This window comes from Buceros rhinoceros, unplaced genomic scaffold (genome assembly GCF_000710305.1).
Source record: "Buceros rhinoceros silvestris isolate BGI_N320 unplaced genomic scaffold, ASM71030v1 scaffold7536, whole genome shotgun sequence".
Taxonomy (NCBI): Eukaryota; Metazoa; Chordata; class Aves; order Bucerotiformes; family Bucerotidae; genus Buceros; species Buceros rhinoceros.
The window spans coordinates 47,182-72,048 of NW_010415754.1; the positions used below are offsets into that span (position 1 = coordinate 47,182).

The 24,867-nt window shown below is 40.6% G+C and overlaps 1 protein-coding gene across 2 annotated transcripts in view; it reads right to left on the minus strand.

Moving 5' to 3' along the window:
* APP (amyloid beta (A4) precursor protein) overlaps window positions 1-24,867 on the minus strand; it is a 109,365-nt gene that overhangs the window by 27,220 nt on the left and 57,278 nt on the right. For both annotated transcript variants that reach the window (XM_010137531.1, XM_010137530.1), the window contains 3 exons: window positions 21,556-21,684; window positions 19,412-19,511; window positions 2,672-2,893 (listed from right to left, as the gene is read on the minus strand). In XM_010137531.1, coding sequence (XP_010135833.1) covers window positions 2,672-2,893; window positions 19,412-19,511; window positions 21,556-21,684 — 451 coding nt within the window. The remainder of the gene's footprint in view (window positions 1-2,671; window positions 2,894-19,411; window positions 19,512-21,555; window positions 21,685-24,867) is intronic.

The following is a 24,867-nucleotide window of genomic DNA, read 5'->3' on the forward strand; positions in this document are numbered from 1 at the left end:
GAACTTACACCTTTTTTTGATCAGCTGTTATTTGTTAAGAAACAACAATCACTTGCTTAGTACTGCATAAAATACAAAAACCTCCCTGTGTAAGGGGAACTTATTGTGTGAAAAACAAACAATGCAAAAAAGACCTTCAGTTGAGAGGGGAGAAGAAAAAAGAGAAGGAGAAGATTGTGTCAATTGTTATTTCTGCTAGTTCCAAAGCGTATTCTAACAACATAGACAGAGGTTTTTGGAAGCAGTTTAGACAAAGCCTGGGATTAGACCATGGCCACTGAAAAAAACAGGCATGGGAAGGGAGGACAAATGGCACACTTACTCCTCGGTTTCTGGAATAAAGAGGTGGGAGACAAACACAGATGAAGGTGTGAAATTCCCCTTTGATACTGCCAACAAAGGTATGAAGAGAGTATTTGAAGAGAGAAAGAAGGTACTGTAGGCATGATCACATTAACAACATTGTGGTTGGGGTACATGACAAAGAAGTACAATGGGAAACAAGAAGGTCTTGCAGAGATTTAAGTAACCAAATAATTTCTAACTGTGCAGACTTAAATGCTAACAGGAGTTGGCCTAACAGAATTGTTTGCCTTAGTATCTTCAGGACGAACACAATCCTGACACCAAAAAAACCTGTAAACTCCAACAACTTAAAGGCGTGGAAGTTAAAAGATGTTCCCTCAGTAAACATCAAGAAGTGCTTGCAACAGTGCAGTGCACTAAAATACACAGGATTCATAATTAAACAGTATGTTATTCAAGGTAGGAGTTTTTGTTTCTTATTTACTGTCACGCATTTTAAAAGGAGAACCATGCTCAATATACCTGCCTCTGGGAATTCAGTGTCACATTGAAATACGTACCTTTCATTACTAAATTCTGTGCTTGGATAGGTTTCTGAAGGAAAAAATGGCTTTAGTGATTTAACGGTAGGTATGTCTGGGTGCACCTGCCTACCTAATAACTTCTGAACTTGGTGATTGAAATCAGCACGTTTTGAAAGCTCGGAGGGCAGACTTCAAGAGTAATCAATTCCCCCCTGGGTTTCACGAAAGCAGGCAGCAGGTACACAAATTGGTGTCCTGCATGCCTCGGCTACGGGAAAAACTGCAGCAAGAGCTGCATTGGAAAATTCCTGTAGGACAGACACCTCCAGCTGGGCTGTGGCCTGCTCCTGGCAGACAGCCTCCACACGTGCGCTATAGCGAGCTGCAGCTGATTCCCCAGGAAAATAAAGTTTAGCCTGCCAGCCTGGTCAGCAGTTTGTGCTACTCACCAGCACCTGACGCAATCCAGCCAGCTGCTCTTGGCCGCTCAGCATGTCACTTGGCTTCAAGTGCCCTCCAGACACGTCTGGAGTCCTTGTCACCATCTCCTGTCTTCCAGTTCTTACTGCTGGCCAGTCTGTTGAGTTTGCTCCAGCTCTCTCTTCACTTTTTCTTGGTTCCCGCCTGCAGTGCTAACTCCGTGGCAGTCTGATTTTAGCCCCACTCCCGACCAGTCTCTCTTCCCCTCAGACCTGGTACCCTTCTGCCTCACTGAGGCAAAACTTTTCATTTGCCTGATCTTACGCTTCTCTGACTCCTGAAGATGACCCACTTTTACCACAAAACTAGTCCTGACTCCACTGATTTCACCTGGCACCAATACCAGACCTGGCAAATCCATGACATATCCTGTGTTTTGTCTCCCAAGCACCGAGCTGCCCACAGTTACGCTTCATGCTGGAGCAAGACTAACTGCATAAGGTTTGTCTCAAAACTCATTCTGAGAGCAGGTACAGTCTAAGCTGGTGGTTTCAAAAGACTTCTGGATGATGTTAATGTCTGCGCAGTTCAGCTACAAATCACAAATCTACAAAACACAAATTTGCCTGAAAAAAGACTTCTGTAGCTCCAGCCTCTGTGATTTTACTGCTGCTTTGCAGTAACAAACTTTCACTATTATGATTAACTTATCAGTAATGACGGTGGAGTTGAACTGATAAAGGAAAACAAACACAGGAGGAACATGAATGACATGATCGAAGTCCCTCGGGTTTCTGATTAATTGGCTCTGGCACTTAAGCAAACTACCAATTCCAGATTATACATAAATTATTAAAGTATTATGCAGTCATTTCAGTAAATTGTTAGGAGCAACATAAAATACTCCTTGGGAAAAAAGTTTTCATTAGCCAGTGGCATTGCTGAGTACGTTGGAACATATCTGCAGTACATTCCAGACGGCCAGTAGTGGTGGGGAAATAAAATCAACTCTCATACTAGGATTGTGCTGTATCTATAATCATTTTCATGCCAGCAAATAAAAAGCTCATCCTTAACTAAAACACTCATTTAATCATAGAACAAATCTCTCAACTTTCCTATCTCCCTTAGCTCGATGCCTTTTATAAGACTGTCACTCATAATTTGCTGGAATTTATTTTGATTTGTTTTTAAAGTAAAGTAAACTCAACACAAATTCAATGCATGTCTAAATTCCAAATTTTAGGCAGGGTTTTCTGCTCCATCAGAGAGACACGGCTGACATGGCAGACCAGTTCTAAACCTACATTTGAGAATCTCTATCCTGCTTATATCAAAAAGATGTCAGTTTGGAGGGAACAACGTGAAATCACAAAGCTCAACTCAAAATATTCTGTGGTTTCTCCTGTTATTGTACATACCTTCATTTTCAGTATTGGCTGGAACAGAATCAACACCAAAGGGATGCCACGGCTGAAGGTCATCTAGGCTGAACTCTCCATCCACTGGAAGAAGTTCAACAGTGGTCTTTGTTTCCGTCAATGAAGGCATGAGAGCATCATTTCCGTAGCTGATTCTGGGTTCACTGATCATATTGGCCAAAACATCATCGGAATAGTTTTGCTCTTTCTGAAGTAATTCATCTGCAAGGAAATTTCAACACAGAAATTACCTCAAAGAGCCAGCACTTCTGAACACATACTTCCAATGCTATTAAAGTAATAATTTACTGTTTTGAGATTCTATTTCCTTATGATAAAAAAAACCACAACAGCTTGGGATAATCAAAACTCTGTGATGAGCACTGTTGGTAAGTAAGGCATTTTTCTGAAACATCGTTCAATACCATTTCCTATCCACATTTCTTCTACGTAACAGATCACAGGTCTGAGCGTTACAAGTCCCTGGACTCTTCCCCACTACTAAAGGAAGCGCAAATCAATTCTCTTCAACTCAACACACTTCTATAAGTCAACATGTGAGAGGCCTAGAAGAAGGAATGTCTGTTATTTCCCTTTCCTCTTAAATACTCACTTACCAAAGCTCATCACAAATCACCGCAGCAGTGTCGCAGGCCTATTGCAACACACAGAATCTGAAGGAACATTCCCTCTTTTAACACCTATCACTTTGCCTAAATACTGAAGTAGTTCTCTGCTACGAGTCTTAAGTAGTAATAGATATCTGTAGCAAATTATTAAAAGCAACCAGGACCTACAGTTGCGCAGTATTATCTAGGCTGGGTTTTAGCTTGGTATTGGGTTTTTTTGGGGGGGTGGGTTTTTTCCTTTGTTTGGGTTTTTTGTTTGTTTGGGGTTTTTTTGGTTTCTTTCTTTGATTGTGAGAACAATCAAAGCACTTTTCAGCTCCCTCAGGTGCACAGGACAGACTGTTCAAGCCAGTGTTAAAAATAAGCTCGAAGGTTGTGTGTGCTTCATTATTCCAACTGCCTTCTCACATCGAAATTCATCTACTCTTGATCTTCCCCTTCACCGCCATTGTTTTATTTTTGTAGGAGCAACACACTATTTTCAAGTACTTTGAGCGAACTTGGTGCACGAGAGCCCATTCAAGTAAGCAAGCAAGCGCAATGAAGAAGATAAATAACTGCTAATAATGCCCTGATGTAATTAGTAAGCAGCTGTTACAGAACTAAATAGTTCAGAATTGAAGACTGTAAAGGTTACATTACTAGAGTGCAAGTACTTGCACACATGAGCATACATGTGACAGCTGATAGTACAAAAGCTTTTATTAAGACTGGCTCCTCTCCACTTTGTTAAGGACCCACTGACTGTCACTGCTTCACACCCACATCTGAACCCTGTAGCAATTCAGGGACAGGAATCACCACTCTACTGCTAGACCCTTTACGTCACTCCACAGGGGCTCACTTATTTTCCAGTATCATCAGTGAGAAAGGGCATCTAAACTTCTACATTCACCAGAGCTTTAGACCCCTCAGTAAAATCGTTTGAATGTTACTTCCCTCCCAGCCTTACAGTGCGCTGCGCCACAGAAGTACGATGCACCCATGTGGCAGCCCTCAGCGAGGATCCTCACCAAGTCACAAGCACTAGACCTGGCACTGCTTCAGCGCCTTTACCAGCAATGGTGTAGTAGGGCTCTACTCTGCAACACATCTCTTACAGACAGCCTTGAGATAGTCTCTGCTGCCCGCTACCACACCAAATTCAGAACATCGACACTGAACAAAAAGAGGTAACCTCAGCCCTGGGGCAAACATGAGCCCTGAATCTTGTAAAATGATTTTTTAAAACAAATCCTCCTGTTTAAACAGCAATTGCTTTAGTAGCCTGTAAGCCTAATGTGTATAGAAAATTTAATTCTGTGATTTAATTTGTTCATTAGAATGACTTACTAGGACAGTACAGAAAGCCTATGCAACACTGAATTGTTTTTCCGAATTGAATGTTTTTCCCTTTGGGTTCATTTTATTGAAAACAGTATTATTTCATAAGACACCTAAATAAATCTTCAGCATTGAAGGCAAGTCTGATTTTTATCTCTCCACTGCACTTAAACCAATCCTTTAGCAAATTAAAGGGTGTCCTTGTATCAGATGAAAGACAGGTGAAGCACCTTGATACTCTAAGCAGACACTGTATCACAGGACAGATGTTGATGAGATGTTGATGAAGAGACTTTGCAAAAAAGGAGATGGATGTTAGTGGCCTGAGGGAGAAGTTTGGTGTCCAAGTGTCTTACAGGGAACTGACCATGTTATAAGACCAACTCATAACAGATCACAGGAGAGTGTTACAGTACTGCTGAGCATCGTAGTGCATGCAAGCCTTTTGGATGCAGGGGTGCAGTCCCCCTCACTCCCACTGTCCTCCCAGTTCCCAGAGGATTGTGTGGGACAGCTGTGGAGAGCTGCAAGCCATGCAGAGGCGGCACGGAGCAGTGCTGTGAGTACGGTGCCCAAACTGCCCATTTCCTCTGAGTAGTGCTAGTCCTCCACAACACCTGTCTCTCTTCCCTGGAGAAGCAGCACTCTGTGTAACCTTCAGACAGCTTCTGCCCTTGGACAGAGACAAATGGTGCATGGAGGGGAAGGAGCAGAGGGAGAAGAACCTGAGCTCCTGCAGCAGACGTGTGTCACCAGGTCTGGCATGGCAGTCAGCAGGAGGCCACAGCACAGGCATGTCTGGTCCTGCCTGGCTGACAGAGAGGGCTCCCAACTCCCGTCATGATACCGTGATTATATCCAAATCCCTGGAGGCTGGGAGGGATGCATACACAAAAGTCTCTCTCTCAATGCTACCCAATGGGTAGCACATCGTCACTGGCACTTGCAGGCTCCAATGTTTCCCATTCAGCTGCAGTGCACAGCACGGACATTAACTGGCCCACACAATAGCTCAAGTGAGGTGGACAGATATTACAACCAGCAGATTATGATCGCATCCATTTTACAAGCGGGGAAACAATGGCCAAAATGAATCAAGCCCATCTGACATGATGAATCAGACACTGAACGATAGTGAAAAATTGGAAGTGCCTGGCTTAGAAACTGTGCTGGAGTCCATCAGACTGAGGCAGCTGTGTCTGCATTGAGTAAATGATTTGTAAACAATTGTTTCAATCTCTGAACTACTAAAAAAGTTTGCCCTAGGATTTCCAGTTACTGACACTGGCTGGCAAAGTCCAAGATCAATTTTTCAGTGTTGATTTTGTTCTGAGTATTGATAGCTACTTGAATCATCAGTTATGCTAATGGAAAGCCATCCAGCATCGCTGTTACCCATCATTACATTATTCCCTTCATTTTTCACAGCTGCCAACTCAATTCCCTCACCCTGGAAAAGACAATTGTCTAAACAACCAAGGAGTACAGACACAGCTGGAGGCTAGGATGCATATTCAAGACTGTTTCAGGAGTTTTCTTTGGTGAATATCTTCATTATTAGGTGCTGAAAATAGAGAGATTCTAGGCTGCACTTCAAAAGTACATCTCCCATCAAACCAACAGGTCAAAAACTCCATGACAATCTTCCTGTAATACTTTTTGTTGCTCTGCTCATTACCTCCTTGTAGCATTCTGCAAATTCCTGCCATTGAGAAGAATAAGGAGGATGTCAAAACTTTTTTGTCCCTCTGAGCTCAAAAGCAACCATGACCTTGGGGAAAACCTCAGGCTGAGCTGGTACCTCAAACCTCCCAGCAGCTCTGCATTTGGTGTGAGCGTGTATGATTGCTGCTGCTTCTCCAGGTACCCAAACCCCTTCTTTCTCAAGAAGAGATACAGGCTTACTTCTGGTTTTTCAAATAAAACATTTCTCAGACTTATCTCTAAGGACGTTCCATTCATTCTTGGGCTCACTGCAGTTATTTCCCCATGGGTCATTACTGCTCAACAACAACATGGAGAAAAATTAAAGTGAAATACGATTGGGGAACTAGTTGGAAGGATAATATCACTGCAACTTCCTTTCAAGACCATTCTCTTATTCCACAAAGAGACGCATGGAACCAAAAGTGAAGAAAAAGCAGAGGAAAATAGATAAAATTTATTACAAAATCTTCTGGTGGGAGCTGGATTGTTAAAAGCCATTCATTCACAATGGCCCTAGATCACACTTCTACTTGTAAAGCTTTACAAAAAGCACTGTACTAGCAAAGACAACACGACAAATCCCAATAGAGGTGACAGAGTCTTAGAGTGGCAAAACCCATGCTATTTTCTAAATCTGTCTAATTTTTATTGGCATATTATGTTGCCAGTGCTGGATTCTGGAGAACTCCTAGCCCAGCCCTTAACTGGCATAACTACAGTGACAGAAATTTCACGTGGAATAGCTTCACTTGCTCCCCTGGAATACCAGCAATCCATCAGTTACCTTTCAAACAACCATTTTTATGTAGTTCATAGTTCATGTTTACATTTCCCAAAGTAATTATAGTATTTGTTTGTTATGTTTTCTTTTTAAGGAGTCTATCTAATAGATGAAAAGCTCTACAATCACTATTATTCTGAAGTGCGAGACTTCAGAATTTACTTGAAAAGCAGCTTTGAGATGGGCAATTGCAATTTTGGAAGGTCTATAAAGCAATTAAAGGTCTTAAACCAGATTAGAAACCAAAACACCTCTTCTAAATAGTAATTAAGACACCGTAAGATTACATGCCATAGTTTTGACCCAACACCAAACTTCCTTTGTAGAACAACAGCTACGTGATAGAACATATACTGATTCAATGAATACGGGCTTGGAAAACAGTTCACATAAAATGGTACAAACGCAGTCTTAGCGCTTCATATTCATCATCTTATCAGTGACCATGCAGTCTGAATACATGGTTTTTTTTCCCCAAAGTTACAGGTTGCTATTGAGCATGTGCACTCAAAATGACAAAAGTGTCAGTAACCTCCCCACTCTTCTTAATGGCAGAAATTACAGAGCTCTTGAGTCATAGCAATGGCTTCATCTGCACGTGCACACATGTTGGTTTGAAGACAGTTTAAATCGTGCAAATGCTGTATCTCACAAATAGGATTCACTACGGGCACTGCAAAATCATTTATTGCAGTGCATGTGGTAAGAGGTAACATGTTTAGATGCGGCTTTCAGTTGTACATCCACTTCATGGGCTAATTCAATATGTCATAGCTCATAATCTTCAACACAAGCATATGCCTACAAGACTTGCACTGATATAATGCAGTCAGGTTTTAACTAAATTTGAATGCCTGCGTCTCATCAGCTGTTTGCATCAAAACAACCTCAAACTGGTAAATATGAAAACAAGCCCTTAAAACTTTCCCTTGGTGAATTCTTTAAAAGAAAACAAACCCAAAATATTATTTACCTGTACATGAGTCATTACATTAGAGCTCTTACATAAACTGACAGCACACTTGCAACCCACAGCTATGCTAGTATTGCTTCCACAAACTTGATGCAAAGGAGCAGATGCATTTCACATTCAGAAAGCACTTATATTTCCCCACAAGTCATTTCTACTGAGAGAGACATGTTGTAAATACGGGCTGTAAATAAGTGAACTCCAAAATACACCATATCAGTAGCATAAGTAAGGGTTTTAGAGAGGTAACACCTCTGGTTCAAAGGGCTTTCCTTACCTGTGATGAATGCAAAGAAAGGTAAAGTCACTTGTATATCCTGTGGGTTTAATTTATGTAACTTATTCCATCAAGCAGGAATTTGTCCTCTGAGGTGAGAGAATACACCAGAAAATACCATGGGTATGTCCTCCAGCCTCTGCTCAAGTCAGAGGATATTTCAAGCACGTGCTTGAACTTAATCACACTGTAGTCTGTGCCTTACCACAAAGAGTTAAGCTTCACTGAATTCCAAGCATATAATTATTCTAAGGTGTTTTGCTGAATCAAGAATTGTAAGATTATAAAGTTACATACTACTAGGTGTCATAATTAAAACATTATCAAACTGCAAAAAACAATTAAGTGGTATTTAGTGTTGAACTAATTCATTTGTATAGAGCAAGTCAAATACGATTTGGAGAGCAACCCTGACGAGACCTTTATGGAAAGTGACCTGCCTACTGGAAGGTGTGACAGTGGCTCTGCTGCCTGCATGCTTTGAAGATCATGATAAAAGAGCGGTATGCTAGATCATTACTATGAAATACTGCGAATTAGCCCAATCTGCAACGCTCAGATCCACATTCGCAGAGCAACGTGACCACCCATCAGACTTGAGCTTTCTTCTCTTCTCCTGGTTAGCCTGTGAAATTACACCACAGGTCTTCTTATCTGGAAACTTTTACAGTGCAATATATCTCTCTATCTCAGGGTTAAACTGAGGCTGAAAGAGCATGAACCGTGGAAAACAGTCTTTCATAGTTTTTATTGTCTGTCCTTTAGAGACATCACCACTAGGGCAAGAGAAAGCAGCAGCAGTAGTTTTTCAGATTTCAGAAATTCCTTAAGTGCATGAAAATCCTGTTCAGTAAGATGAAAAGACTCTTCCTTCCTAAAAGTTCTCAGAAAACGAACATTTAAGCTGCAACTTTTAGAACCGTACTGAAAAGAACATGCTTCTAATACATTTTTTTAAAAAAATCACAACTTTATCACTTTAATTTCTTTCCCTTCTTGCTGCTTTCTACTATTTCAGCATATGAGGATTTCAATGTTTCCCAAATCACGTAATGAAAACAACCCAAGTGACTCTCCACCTACAAGCCGGTACATGTAATAATGATTCAATTAGATTTGCCTGGGAGATTATTTGTCTGAAATTATAAAAAAAAACCTCCTGAAGATCCTTAATATATAAACAGAGCAATTGTCCTTTTGCAGGTGGATCATTTTGTAACAAGTTTTCTGGTGAACAGTATTCAAAGCACGAGAAAGCTTGGAAGATCCAATTCAGGAAAACATTTATTACCATGTAATGATTAATTTCAATATGACCTAGGTGTCTTTCTCATTAGAGATGCAAACTTAGTTTTGTACATGGCAGAGAGCTTTGAGCAAAGATTCATGAGAATTTCCAAACCACTTCATCAAGGAAGAACCAGCATAATCTTCTCCCATTTTTACAACCTGCTATGAAACCCAAGGACTTGAAGCTTTGTCTGATTTTGTAAGAAGGCTGCTATGACATTCTCTGCTTTCAGTGAAAGAATATTATAAATTACAGCTACATAAATTAATTAACTAAAATTAAGTATCAATATATGGCTATAGATGTGTGCACATTCATAATTTTGTAAGTATTTAACAGCCAGTCATCTGATTTATGACTGCATTTCCCCCTCAGTTCAAGCAGTGAGTATTAAAGGAAGTTCGTGGGATAAAGTAAGCCCAAAACCAGAAGCCTGTGTTATCTCAGAGTTATTAAACAGAAATTAAAGATCCTGCTCTTCTCTTCCACAACTCCAAGACACCAGAAATGACCGGAGAGTTAGAAGAAAATTCTCATCAAATACACACATTTCCATGTATCCAATCAAACCAGAAAAATAAGAAAGAATACAACCAACAGCCAGACAATTAGTCAGTTTAGCGCATTTTTGTTCTTAATTCTAGGATGTAAATCCATTGTGCACAAGGTCACCTGCAGACTCCCTCCAGAGAGTATTTAAAAAAAGGTGTGAAATGCTGCCACTGTAAGCCCAGAGTGGTGTCTTGGTCATAAACTTCCAGCGGGACCTGTGGTGGGGATAGTAACTTGCTATTTAAAGAGAAGTATCTATGAAAAAAAAATCTCAAGGCTAGAGTAGTGGAAAGGATATCGAACAGAGACTCCAAGAAGGTTCTACCAATGCAAGACAGAGTGCTCTAGACATCAGCTCCTCAAGAAAACCAAGGCAACACCTTTAACCTCCCCTGCTAAACAATGAGTTATTTAGAAGATTTAAATATCCGCTAAAATAGCAGACATCTAGAAAATTAAAAAATTACTTTATTTAAAATCTACGAGTCCACAATTACTACCAGAAGTTCCCAGTTTTCAGTCCTAACACTTGGATCACAAGATTGGATTTTCTTACAGGTACAAGTCAAACAGAACACTGCTTTTCAAACCAGAGGAAAAATATTCTCTTAATAAACTTTGTAAGACCTTTTTATTCTGATGAGATTTTTGAAAAGCAGATGGAAAACAAGATGTCCCATATCTTTCCCTGATGAAAAAGCCACCCCAATCTAAAGTCATGTGAAGCCATTTATCTTTTTCACTGTATCTGTAAAATCTGGAAGAAGCCAGTTCTGTTACTGACTAAAGTCATGTTCACAGTATTTGAGATGGAAAGAGAGCTTGGGCACACAAAAATCAGGATTCTTATCTTTTCTGAAGAACATTAGCACCCATGACAAGACACAATAGACTATTTAGCTACAAAAGATGGGGAGAATATAGCATGCTACTAATGAAAGCCTTTGAGAACACCAATGCCAGTGAAGTGCCTTTATATCTATTTAAATCATCTACTATTCTCTGCCTAATCTTCTGTGACAGTTAAATAATCTTGACAGAAAATAAGGGATGCTTAGACAAGGAAAATGTTGGATCTGATTCCAGTATTTTCTTCCTTCTCTCTGCTGCAGCAAAGGACATACTTTACTAGCAGACGGAGCGGAATCTCCAGCCTGGAGAAGAAACTGAGGTTCTTCAGCTTTTCTAAGCTCCTGAATGGCGTCCAGAATTTACAAAGCCTCCGCATCACGGAACTGTCATTCTAGCTGGAAACTACCTTTGCCTATTAAAATGTAACACACTAAGTGAGGACAGTTAGTTCAACAAGAATTGCAAAGTCCTGCAGCTGGAGAAGAACTCCCCCATGCACCAGTATATGCTGGGGTTTGGCCAGCTGGAAAGCAGCTCAACAAAAAAGAACTTGGCGGTTCTGGTGGACACAGCTGAACACAAGCCATAAATGTGTCTTTGCTGCAAAGAAGGCTAACGGCATCTTGGGTTGCATTTGACAAAGTATTGCCAGAAGGTGGTGATCACTCCCCTCTACTCAGCACAGGTAAGGCTGGAGCGCTGTGTTCAGTTCTGGGCTCCTCAGCACAAGAGAGACACAGACACAGCGGAGACAGCTCAGTGAAGGGCCATGAAGATGGTGGACTGGAGCATCTTTGCTATGAAGAAAGGCTGGGACCGTTCGATTTGGAGAAGAGAAGGCTCGGGGGGTGTCTTACGAATACCTGAAGGGAGAGTGCAAAGAGGACAGAGCCAGGCTTTTTTTAGTGGTGCCCAGTGGCAATGGGAACAAAGTGAAAACAGCATACTCCCTGTGAACATGAGGAAACACCCCTTCACTGTGAGGGTGGACTGGCAACTGGTTTTGGGTGTCCTTGCTTGAGCAGGGGGCTTGGACCAGATGACCTCTAGAGGTCCCTTCCAACCTCAGTCATTCTGTGAATTTCCCACATAAACAGAATACACTACCTTGCTCTAACAAATAGCTCAATGGTATCTTATTCAGCTATTTATGTCATTTATATCAGTATAAAAATATTTTACAGAGGTAACAAAGTGGCAAAACTGGTGGCTTAAAGACCATAAGCTTGTCATGATTAAAACCAAAACAGCTGAAAAAAACCCCAACTGAACTCTGTGCGTGTATATAATATGTGTGTGCGTGTGTGCGCGTATGAACTAGTCAAACACTGTAAAACCAATGTCCTTGGGTGGAAGAGGTCCTAACTGGTTATCAGGCAGTCCACCTGGGCCATATCATGCCATTTTTTAAGCATACAAAATTTGTCTAAATGCTGCTGTGTAAAGCTTAACACAGAATTCATTTGCTTTTGTGGGAGAGCTCTCTGCTATTTTTAACCACTGACCCAGCACGACATTTTCTGCTAGAGTTCTAACAAATCATCTATTCAACGGAATGCTATAGGGTTTTAATGGAGAAGATTAAAGGTAAATAACCACTTCACAGAAAATTCAAATTTTTCTTTGGAAAGCTAAGGTCACTGGATATGCACAAATATGTCAAGTCAATTATGCGGAGAAAGCACAGGCATAGTTAGTGCTGGAAGTCACTGCAGGGTACCTATGCAAACACAGATTCTCTGAAGGCAGCTGGAACACTGCTTGTTCCAGTTGCATTATCCTTACGGGCAAAAACGGCAGCGAGGAACAAGAGGAACGGTAAACCCGTATGATGCAGCACAGACACACCAAACGGTCTCTTGAAAACTAGAAGGCAGGTTTTACAGTACCTTAGGGTAAAACCCGCACATGAATTGTAATACTTCCAGAAAATCTGTTTCAAGTTTACTGAGAAATTTCTGTATAGTGTAGATACACCCATCAAATCTGAATAGAAGAACTGCTGCCATGGAAAAATGTGCTGGTTTTAAAGTGAAGAGGGTGGAAATTTAGCACTTATGGTTTGGGAAAGATGCCATTCCTTTGTGTCCAAAACTGAAGATGCTCCCTCTGGCCAAGTACCTGGGGCAATTTAGAAATGACAATTCCACTGATCTCCAGAATAGTAGTAAGTATAAAATTTAACAGGAATTGCCCAACCTTCCTAAGCTACAGATTTTTATAACTACTGCAGCTGCACAGGGGATTGGTGGCTGTTTATTTTACCCTGGGTAAAAGGCTTAAAAAGGGAAAAAGAAATACTAACTAGAAAGTATGGATAACCAAAATCAGAGGGGTTTCACAGACCTCAGCGTGCTTCTCTGCACTTCTACCTACTGCTAGAAAGTGTCCATATTTACCAACCAAGTGGACCTCTCCAGTGCCTGTTCTCAAGAACAGTCAGAGCCCATGTTTACTCTAGCAAGTTGCGAAGTGGAACAACACAGTACATAGGGATAACTGAGACATCTGTTACCAAAATGTACTCCTACGTGAGTACTGTAGACAGACCCAGGAGGATTTACATTGACTAGATTAAGCAGGTTTGTCAATTGGTGCAAAAGTCAACTGTCCTGAGGATAAGCACCACTGATAACAGCTCATCTCTCTGTTAGTTCACTGATCTTGGCCTGTCCCAATACCGATAAATCCTAGAGCGCTTATTCATTCATCCGTTCTTCAACATCTGTTTTTCTTCACCAGAAAAAAAAAAGGCATTGTAACTACTCTGATGCATGGCATTAATTGCACCAAGCAATGGCTACCAGTCTTAGACTTTTGCTTCAAGTGTAAGAGGAAGACTAGAACTGCTTCTCATAAAGCAGACTAGAACTGTCACTTTCATGACCAACTCAATTTCAAGACTTTTCTAGTGCAATGTACTGAACTTGAGTCATAAGGCGATTACTGTTCTTACTAGATATAAATTATAGTATTCTGTACAATCTTATCCAATACCCTCAGTAACCTTACAACAACTTTTTAACAAGCTACTGACAATTCAATGTGTCAACTCCCTTTATTATTGTGATACTTCAATATGGCAACTCAACTTCAAATAAAGGTGCAGAAATCCCAAGGATCACTCCATGACTTTCAGTATTCTTTTTAAGGTAGAATTCTTCCCTTAAGCTAAATCTTAAGACAGGAAGTACATGGAAGATTTACAGAAATTTGAGGCACTGAGAAGTCCCACTGCAGTCTGAAAGGCATTACTAGTTACATCTTCCGAACACAGCATTTTAAGGGAGAGGACGAAGAAAACAATCCCAAAAGAAATGGCACTGAACAGGACAGACACAGAATTTGTTACTGCAAAGCCCCCAGGAGTGTGTTTGGGTTTTGCAACAGGAATCCTCAAACCGTAATGGTTGTCATTTTGGACTGACAGCCTGTAGCAAGCAGCTGATGCCCTTAAAACTTCTTAAGAAGGACACCACAGAATTCAGCTCATGACAAGAAATGCAGCAAGATTGTGTACTGACAACAAGAGAAAAGCAGCAGCTAGAAACAAGAAATCAACAATTAGTTTCATAAATGCTGAAAGACCTGAATCAGCTGATGTAGCGCTAACTTTGTCCTCCACAGATGCAGGTTGACAGGTATAGGGATCTAATGGTTAAAGAGGAGATGTTAAAAGAAAGCAAATCTTCAGGCGTCTTTAGTCTGCAGCTTGTCCTATATTTACATTCTTTTTCTAAAAATACTTAAAAATACCTTCACAGGAACTTGTGAACCAAATGTCAAGAGGCAAATGTGTCTTGTTCAAACTCTGTCATGCCAAGTCAGAGCACACAAATACTTGAAATAGCACATGACCCACAGCACACCGTATGCATCTGAATGCAAGCAGTGATCTGGTGTCTGCTTGTGTTTGTCCTCTCTCCCAGCTATATAATGTGAGTGTGGCATCCAGAACATGCTGCGAGAAGAACAGGATAGGCACAGTGGAACAGAATAATAAAATAACAATAGCTAGATTTTATTTGTCAAGGGATAGATGAAATCTCATTCTTTTACTATCCCTTATCACTGAACATTTCAGAGCTTAGTTATGATACTTCTGCACTAGGCAGTGCTGAGTATTTCATCAGTGGGGGGCTAGAAAACATAGAGCTGAGGCCATCACTTTGGAAAGAGAGCAGCAAAGAGAATTAAAAACTTAGCTCACTGCCTGCCCATCTGACTGATGGACAAAGTTCTGATGTAGCTTCTGATTCAGAAACTGTACCTGCTGTGGCACTCCCAATGTAAACTGCCTTTTACATACAGTCTAATAAATAAGGATTTAAAGCTGGATGTGCTCGAAGGAACTGCTGATTTCTCTTAAAGCCCGCATTGCTTTCTCTGAGCTTTTGTACGTATTATATAGTATATGAGATTTATCAGAGGCCAAAGGTGAGTAAAAATACCAACGATACAAATACTCACCTGTGGTGTGCAAATAAGTACCTCTTCTCAGATTTTTTTGTGCCACTCTTCCATTCACAGGGCACACTGCTGCCCGTAAGAAACACCACTTAACATCAAGAACTACATCAGCTGCGGAGAGTGACCTGGCTTGTAGCACATTTGCATCACTGCCCCTTAGGAAATAATTTGCAGCCAGAATGCCAAACGGTCTCCTATACAAATGGCCTGCTTATGCTTCCAAACTTTGTCATAACAGTCATAATCAGACAGACTGATTATGCAACTCATACACTAGTCCTTTTTCCTCTGCCTCAGCATGAACAAAAGACAGCCAGCAGTATTCTTCCTTACATATCTGGAATTGCTGCTACAACAGGTGCCTGTCACCCTAATGGGGTATTTACACATTAAATGCTGGTCAAAAGCAAAAAAATCCTCACTTCATTTAAGTGCCACTTTGGAGTGCTGTGGGTCTTCCTGTGTATCTATGTACTCAGATCAAGACATCTTCTGTTCAAGTCAACAGACATCATGAATACATGCGGATAAGCACTACAACCTTTAAATTTTGCCGTAACTTCCTGCCACCATCTCTGCTGGAGATCTGAAAATAACCAGAAGTTTTAAAAGGCTGCTTCTAGCTTGATTTAGTATTCTGGATTCCGCACCTTAAACCTGTGGCTGCAAACCTGCCTTCTGAGATAGGAACTTCAAACATATGTTGTATTTTAAAGGAACTTCAAAAAATCCAACTGCTGGATTGTGATTCCTCTGATCACCAAGCATTAACTCAAGTATCTTCAGATTGTTGAAGAATACATTCTGTAAGTAGCTGCTATGCCCCAGGAATAACTCTAGATTCCATTTTGTATAATTCAAAATCATTGCTCTGCATAAGGACTTCAAAAATAGCAGACAGAATTTACAAGTGTGCATCTTATCTTCAGGCACATATATTTTCCAACAACAGAACGCCACCTATTTCCCATGGGTGAACCCTTGGTAGTGGGCTGTCAGGAAGACATACAGGAAACTTTCATGTATTTCTAGTTTAGTTTCTAGAACAGTAATTAAATCCCAAGACCTGAGATTCAAATTTGTCAACAGCTAATAATCAAGAAACTGTGCAAAGCAGGGCATAACACTTCCAGCAATGAGAAAAATCTAACAGAAAGCAGCACCTTGTTAGATATAAGAGGAATTAAACCCATGGTACAAGTTCACAGGCAACTAGATCTCATTTATTTTGCTGCTCACAGAACTATCTGTTCAATTTAGGGAAAAACTACCTTTGTCAGAGCTGTGTCTTCTAAAGCAAAGATTATTCATTCCTCAGAGTGAAAACTGTTCATGAAGAACTCTGCAGTAAAGTGCTGAACTAGAGACCAGAAACAAAATCAACAAAACCCCTGAACTAAAACATTAGCCATCTAACTTGCATCCCCGGCTATTTTAACTATTTTAAATTATTTTAAACTACTTAAACTATTTTAAACTATTTAAACTATTTTAAACTATGCTTCCTTACATGTAACTTATTATTTGGACACTGTATGCATGAGATGATCTTCCTAGGTTATTCAACTTTTTCACTGACTCAGACTTTTCTAAGTCAATGGTTCTAACAAAAGGTATTTAATGAAACATTTGTCTCTTTAGTAATGATACAAAATGCAATTTTATCAGCATTTTACTTCTCCACAGATTCTGGAGTTGTAACAGATTTCCTTTTCCATAGGTTTATGAAGAGTACAGAGACTAAGCGATTCACTGGTTTCAGCACAGAATTTGAAACAGACTGATCAGTGTTCAAAGCTAGAAGGATACTGCCTCCTTTAACAGATGGGAATGGCCTCAACAAACCTTCATTAAAACCAGTATGTAAAACCAACTGTACAGCCAATGTTACCAACAAGAAGAATATTGATACGGAAAGAGAATAGGCTTTCTTCTCATTACTGAAATTTTCCTATTTATTAATAGAGAACATCAGTGATTTGTCCAGGGGCTAGAGCAGTCCTAACCCTTGATACTAGTACAACCCAGATGTGACACTGCTTGCTTTAATTTTTGCTGCCTGGTTACATCCAGTATGAGAACTTACTTTTCATCACTTTAAACTTCATAACGCTTTTAAAAGTGTTTAGTATACACCAAACCACACAAAAAAAAAAATCAAAGTAGGAAAAAAGTATTCAAGAAACTGTAACAAACATTTTTTTTGAGATACCTTAGCTTCTCTCATCATCTTAGGAAATAATATCCTACTAAGTCCAGGCTCTTTTTTCCTCTAAAAATTAGTATTACATTTGAAATTAGGAGTCAGATTTTTGTAGACCACTTAGCACTTAAGACACCTTTGTTCACATGTCACTTCAAAGCCTTTGAAGTTCTCATTCCATTTCACTATTTAGGAGGGAGGAGAAAATTTAGAAGAATGTCCTCACCAACAAGCATTAATATTAACAAGAATAGCAGAACCTTCAAGCAAAAAAACCCAAGGGAATGGTATTGGTACAGAAACCAAACAAACTGAGCATTCTGAAGACCGAACAGTATCGGCCTCTCCTTTGCTATAGGAATGACATGCTTTCGAATGATCAATAAAGCGTGTTTTTCTGCACTCCCCGCTTCCCCCTACGGCTTTCTACAACTACAGACTGAGACTATTGATCGTGCCTTATGACTGCGGAGCACAGAAACACATGGTGAAGGATAATTCAGCTATCTTTTGCTTTCCTCCCAACCCCTCAACCCCTCCCTCAGCTTCCTGAGCTCATACTGAGTCCTCTCAAGCTGCTTCACAAGTAGATGCACATCTCCCTTCTCACCTGTGCTTTGTGCAAATGAATCCACCAGTACTCCCTTGTCAGTCTCCTCCCTGTGTCCTAAATGCATCCTAATCCTTATCGCAATGGCATACCTCCTTCCCTTGTGTTTTATAGAAAACAGTAATTTACTTAGTCAGCTGAAGCTGGTTATTTGTGAAAATAATCCAATAACTGTCATTTGGCAGAGTATTGTATCCTGTGAAAAAAGGTCTTCCAAAGACAATGACCATCCCATCTCCAGCCTCCGCACTCAACCACATCTTGTTTTTCTTAAAGAAGCACATTAGCAACACTACGTCCAGAGCAGTGGCCGTATCTGAAATCGGTACAGGCTAAGTGAAGATGCCTTGCTGCAGTTGCAGCGCATGGCAGAGTCCAGGAGCTGTGACAGAGATCTCTCTGTTGCAGAAATGCCACAGCCAGAAGCAGGAACTTGGACAGGAGTAAAGACCATTCTCTCTCATAGCCATCTGCTGTGACAGCACTGTAGGAAGATGCAAACTTGGGGCAAACAATGGGGCTGTTGTTACCTTACTGGTCCACAGCCTAGCCTATGTGGTGGAAAACATAAGAGAAGAAGAGATACGTTTTTCACCAACTAACCAAGAACTAAATACGTGATCAGTAAGGTACTGCCAAGTTGTATGTAGCAACCTCCAGTTGATATTTACATGTTTCTTGGATGATTGGGTCTGCAACTAATTTTTAGCTTTAGGATTCCCAAAATGTCTACAGCATATAACGTAAACTTACCATGGAAATTAATTACCCAAACCCACGAGGGATTGGGTAAATCTCATCGTCAATAGCTGTGCCCCTCTATCATGGAGGCTCCAAAAGTAAATTAACCTATTTCAGGGAAGATCTTGACAACAGTATGATGATGCCACTGCATGGGTTATACAGGATTTGTCTTTCAAGTATTCATTATCATTTAATTTATATTTAAGAACACTCCTATTTTTCAGCTGGGACAGTACATCAAGAGGGGAAGTAAGATGCTATATTTTAGCTTTTGGAGTTAATTTCTCACCACAGAACTATTTTCCTTTTTCTATATTATTAGTTTGCATACCGACTTCATCCTGGATCTCCTCTGCTACAGCAGGCACATTGTAGAGGAAGGAGAGAGACTGGTTCATGCGTTCATATATCACACGTAGATGTGTCATAACCTGCGAAAATAAAAATATTTTAAAGAGGCAAATATTACGCTTAATTTGACATTATCACAAATTTTAGAGGTTACAGAGAGCAAGACAGTTTTCACTTGTGCTAGGTATAAGATTTTGGTATGTTCTATGTGCTGAAAATGTCAAATCCATTGTAAAATTCATCTCTCTATTACAGCTGCTACAAAATGAGTGTACTAGATGCTCTTCCATAGCAACTACCTGAAGTCCCACAGGAATGCAGTAATTTAGAGCAGGGGAGGTTACATTTGCCGTGGGGCAGAGCATGTGCACCAGCAGCTATCGTGGCAGAAATCCACAGTCTCATTTTCCTTTCAGAAACGTTTATATTTGCCCATACCTGCAAGTTTTCACATAACATGCAAACCAAGTGAGGCACAATGACTGCTGCATCAAAATCTATCAGTGATTTGTTTTTTTTTTCTTCAGCCTAACATTGGAAGAAGGAACAGCTCTCTCGGACAAAAGCTTTCATTTTCTTGCTAAAAACATTTGCAAGCATTTTCAGCTGAAGACAAAAGTATTTGACCCAGAAACATTACTGCTCCTGTAATTACAGCTCTATTGCCTCAGACTCCTGCACACTGCTACGGGTTGAGTCACAACATCCTGTGATGTATGCTCCCCCAGGGTACCTCCACAAGTATCCCTGCCTTCAGTAGAAAGGGAAATTGAGGTGCATCTTAGAAGACTGACAAGGCAGTTAGTCCTAAAAAGGAAAATGGGTTGCATATGGCCATTTTAATGAAACAACGGTATGGCTTCTTCAAATCCAAATATGACTATTTACACTTTTGAACAAAATATTGTGTTTTCCATTTTCCTCTGCAAAAATTTTCATGAACACGTTCTCCAGCCTACACTCCCCCAAACTTTTGACCCATTCAAGAGGCAAAGATACTACAGAAATACTCTTAAGATGATATACGAAGCAACACATTGCACTTCTTGTATTTAAATGCCAGTTCCATTCTTCACCTGTGCTGCCACACAATCTGTACTCTGGTGCAGATTCACTGGTTTTTGTTATTAAATCGTTCAGTTTTAGAAACTAAAAAGGCATGTCATGCAAAAGGACATGCTTTAATGTTTCAAACAAGGGAAAGACAACTGTCACTTCAGAAGACGGTAGAAGCGTGCATTTCTAACTCCAGCAATTTCAAGACATCATGATTCCAACGTACAATTCTGGCTGGAATAGATGTTTGATAAATCTAATATGCAAATCATGCCAACAGGGAGGTATATGGTTTTGATTTGGCTTTTAGCCATGCCAGGCAGTTCAAAAACTGTCTGCAATAGTTCTTCCCATTGTATCCTGAAGATGGAACAATAGCAGATTCTGGTACGCTTTTTTTTTAATAGTTTATCCACTGTGCCTACAATTTTAATTGCTGTTTTGAAAGCCATTCTTTTTTTTTTTTCCTTTCTCACTCTCCACATTTTACAAAGGCAACATAAAAGCATACTCCTTGAGGACTGCAGTAACATTCAGCAGTTAAAATGCCATGAACTACAGTGCTTATTTAAAAAAAGCACGTTAAACCCCAGTGCATTGCAGTAATCACCTTTATAGGCACTACAACTACCTCTGCAATGACTGTAGAAGGGTTGACTGAAGTCAAGATGGCTACAGCCCTTTAGTTTCTGCCACATCTGCTGAGGGAAGCATAACTGTGTGCGGCCACTAAATCTATACCTGACAGTTTTCCAGAGGTATTATTTACCAAAGCACTACTAAAGGCTCTGGGTATTAATGCACTGGAGGGCTCCTCAAGCAATGCCCACGACTGCCTCATTGCCTGGATAAACAGGAAATCTGTCTTCAGTTGTTCTCAGAAGACAAGTTATACTGACTCTACTCCTACATCTTTCTGCCCTGGTCTTCTGCCAGAAAGCGGATTGTTTATATTGCATATAAAGCTGTCCACAGAAAAGAGTCAGGTATTTTTTGAAAAATAGGTTGACAGAAACTTCATCAGGGCTATCAAGAAACACAACACCATTAACCCCCAGCGGGGATTACCTGAGATCTGATTTGGGCAGCTTTCTTTGGGTCTACCATGCGGACATGTTCGAAGTGTTTGAGAGTATGCTGTCTGTCTTTCTGCTCAGCACGCACGTACTTCTTCAGCATGTTGAACACGTGACGAGGCTACAGGAAAGCAACAGGGAAAAAAATCAGTTTAGAACAACACATGCTTTAATTCCTTCCACCGGAGATGTATTCCAAACCAAAAGCACTTTGCTAGCCCGCGCCTGCAGCTATCTCCTGAAGGCAGGTCTGACTACTGTAAGGAACATCCACTGAGTCAACTCACTCAGCAGGATGCACCTGTAGTAGTCAGTAGAAAAGGTCCCTGGTGAAGGTGTTCAGACTTTTCCCCTGACCGTAAAGGGAAATTTGGCTGTTGCATTTTCTTGTCTAACTGCTATACTATTGGCCCAACAAGACAGCAAGTGCGGCTTCAGCATGCTAGTTAACGGACACCCAACATCAGTTTCTTTGGGCTTTGCTTCCATTCTCTCCATCTACTTCTCCCCCAACTCGGAAAGCCCCTATGATCTAAGCTCCCATTTTTGAAACCTTCACTGCCCCAGGCAATCCCTCCCAGAAGATCCTCTAAAATCTGGACTCCACTGGAAGCATTTCAAACATTTCCCGTATATGCTCTGCTATGCTGAATATTTAACCAGTGTCGACATCTGACAACTACAGTTAAACTTTAGCAACAAAAAAGATCACAGCTGGTAAGTTTTGTCAACAGTAAACTGAATGTACACATTCAGATTCAAATCAGAAAGTAACCTGCCCAACAGCTGCAAAGACCGCATGAAAGTATTACTCTAAGTCAAGGAATAATCATCAGACTTGACTGCAAAACTTAAAAGAATCAAACGAAACCAAACGCAAAAATCCTCAAGATGCTCCTGTCCCATCACTACTGCTATGTCACCAGGGAGGAAAGAAAAGAGGAAAGGAATCACTGAGCTTAAGGTACAGACACATCCAAAATACAAAACTGACTGAAAAGCCCTAAGAAAAAAGGGCCACCTACTTGGTTCTTCCGAAGGCACTCAGCTTGGGTGCCAGTTTTTGTAAAAATCTTAGTCTATGTATATATTGCAGGAGATTTTAATTAGCGAAACCGATTAAATATGTCCCTTAAGGCATATAATTGAATACAAAGGGAAGGTCTGTAGCTGAAGGGAACATGAAAATACAGAGGCAGATGATAGAGCAGTGAAGACTAAGAAATGGGTATTTCTATGTACTTTTGTACTCTGTACAGTGCTGAAAACAGGGAAGTGTTTTCTAGCATTCAGCTAAGACATTAATTTTTAACTCAGTGTTTATGATGGATTCTGGAAATCTCCCTTCATCCCAACTTTGCTTGTGCTGTTGTGCTTGCGCATCCTACCTGAAGCTGCCAAGCGGTGAAAAGCATGAAGCTGAGGCAGGAGAGAAGAAAGGGAAAGGTGACCCTGCTATGCAGTAGATTAAAGAATGAGCAGAAGTGGTGAACAATTGTTCTGGGTACTGGCAGGGATACTGGGAAGAGGGTGGCGAAGCAACAAAATAAGCATCAGAGGCTCTGTGCACAGCTTTTTGAAGCAGGAAGAGTTGTGAGTGAAGTTAAAAGATGACTTAGATTCATGGACAAATACAGAGCCTAAGCTAATTCAACATTTACACAAGAGATGAATACTAAGCTACAGAGCTCAAAGATTTAAGAATCTCTTCAGCTTAAGAGAAGCAAAGATTTAAAAATGTCTGAGGAAAGTAAACCAAAGGTTATTTGAAGATTTTTCAGAAAGAGAGAGATGTGTAGCCATTCCCTGCCACAGGATTAAACTAGAGGCTTCATGACTGAAAATTCATTCACGAGGAAAACCACCCCAAACTCCCAAAGCATAGCACCCTGGGATGAAGTTGCAAGAAACTGTGGACAAATGCTGGAAAGTAAGTAATCCTCTCAACGCTGTGGCAATGGCCAAACAAACTGGAATGTTACAACCATAAAGCTTTACAGGAACAAAGCCTAGAAGACCAGAACGTTTAACAACAAGAAAACTTCAAAGACAGAAAATTTTGTTACCTTGCCTGGCAATTCAAGTTTCCTTGTCCCCAAGACACATCGAGATAGCAGGTTAGGGCATACTAGAGAGAAAAGGATTAATTTCTACTTCAAGAGACATTCCAATTAAGTGTCATGTCCAACACCAGAAGGGCATAATTTTTGTTTTCCCTTAGTCCGTTTGTATCTACTGCAGTACGTCAATGAAACTTTTACATTAACAGTCATTATGTAGACTTGTTAATGGGATAACAATCTTGAAAACACCTGTCAAATACCACTAACCATAGCAGACACTTGGGTAAATCAGCAGTCCACCTGCAGTGCCTTTTCTAACGTTGAGAAATATCCCAAACTTATCATTATAAAGGAGGAAGAGATACACATGCCTCTAGCATGTGTGGTCAAGAAATATCCCTGTGATGGCAGCGGAAAATCGTAATTCAAGTTCAGGACAATGCAGAAAGAGTATTAAAATGCAAGCTGTTTCCTTACAGGGGCAGAGACTTTGCTTTTCCTCCAGCAACAAACCAAACCCACTAGAAAACCGCTGTATGTAGGTATATGAGCCTACAGAGTTTCAGTTGTTTCGTTTTTAAAACTAGCCACATGCACATTTTAACCCTGACTGCAGCTATTCATCCAGAGATCTCACATTGCCTAAAAGCTTGTGACGTTACCCTACGATTCAAAGCTAGGAAGTCCTTGTGAAGCATCCAGTCTCCTCACAGAGATGCACAACGCTTTCCTGGTCAGCAAGGCACCACACTACACCGAAGTTCCTAGGGTGGATGCAGGCACCTATGGAAACAATAGGATTCCCTGGGCATAACATTGAGACCTGAGTACTCAGGCTTCCCTGAAGTGGAAGCTGAAATGGATTAGAAGTCTTAGCATATAGTCTTGTTATTGCCAAAATTTTCTTTACTGTGAGCTTTAGGAAACACACCCTACCTCGACTGTTAAGGTAATATAGTGGGTAACTTCCACACTGATCAGAAAACCCAAGAGGTGGCAGAATCCTCTGAACATTTATTTGACATACAGTAAGACAGCTCCGCTTCCTTGCTCGAAGTCCCCGTTGCAATGGATCAAGTCAGACCTCCAACCTTCCCAACAACTTTGCAATGCTACTGCTGCATGGCTTCAGGGCTGTGGCTGAAGGCAAAACCTCCGGAGCCGGTAACAGGCAATGAGGCTCTTCACTGGCTTTTGAGTACCTGAGTGTCACAGTTACCGCAAATGAGGAAAATTTACAG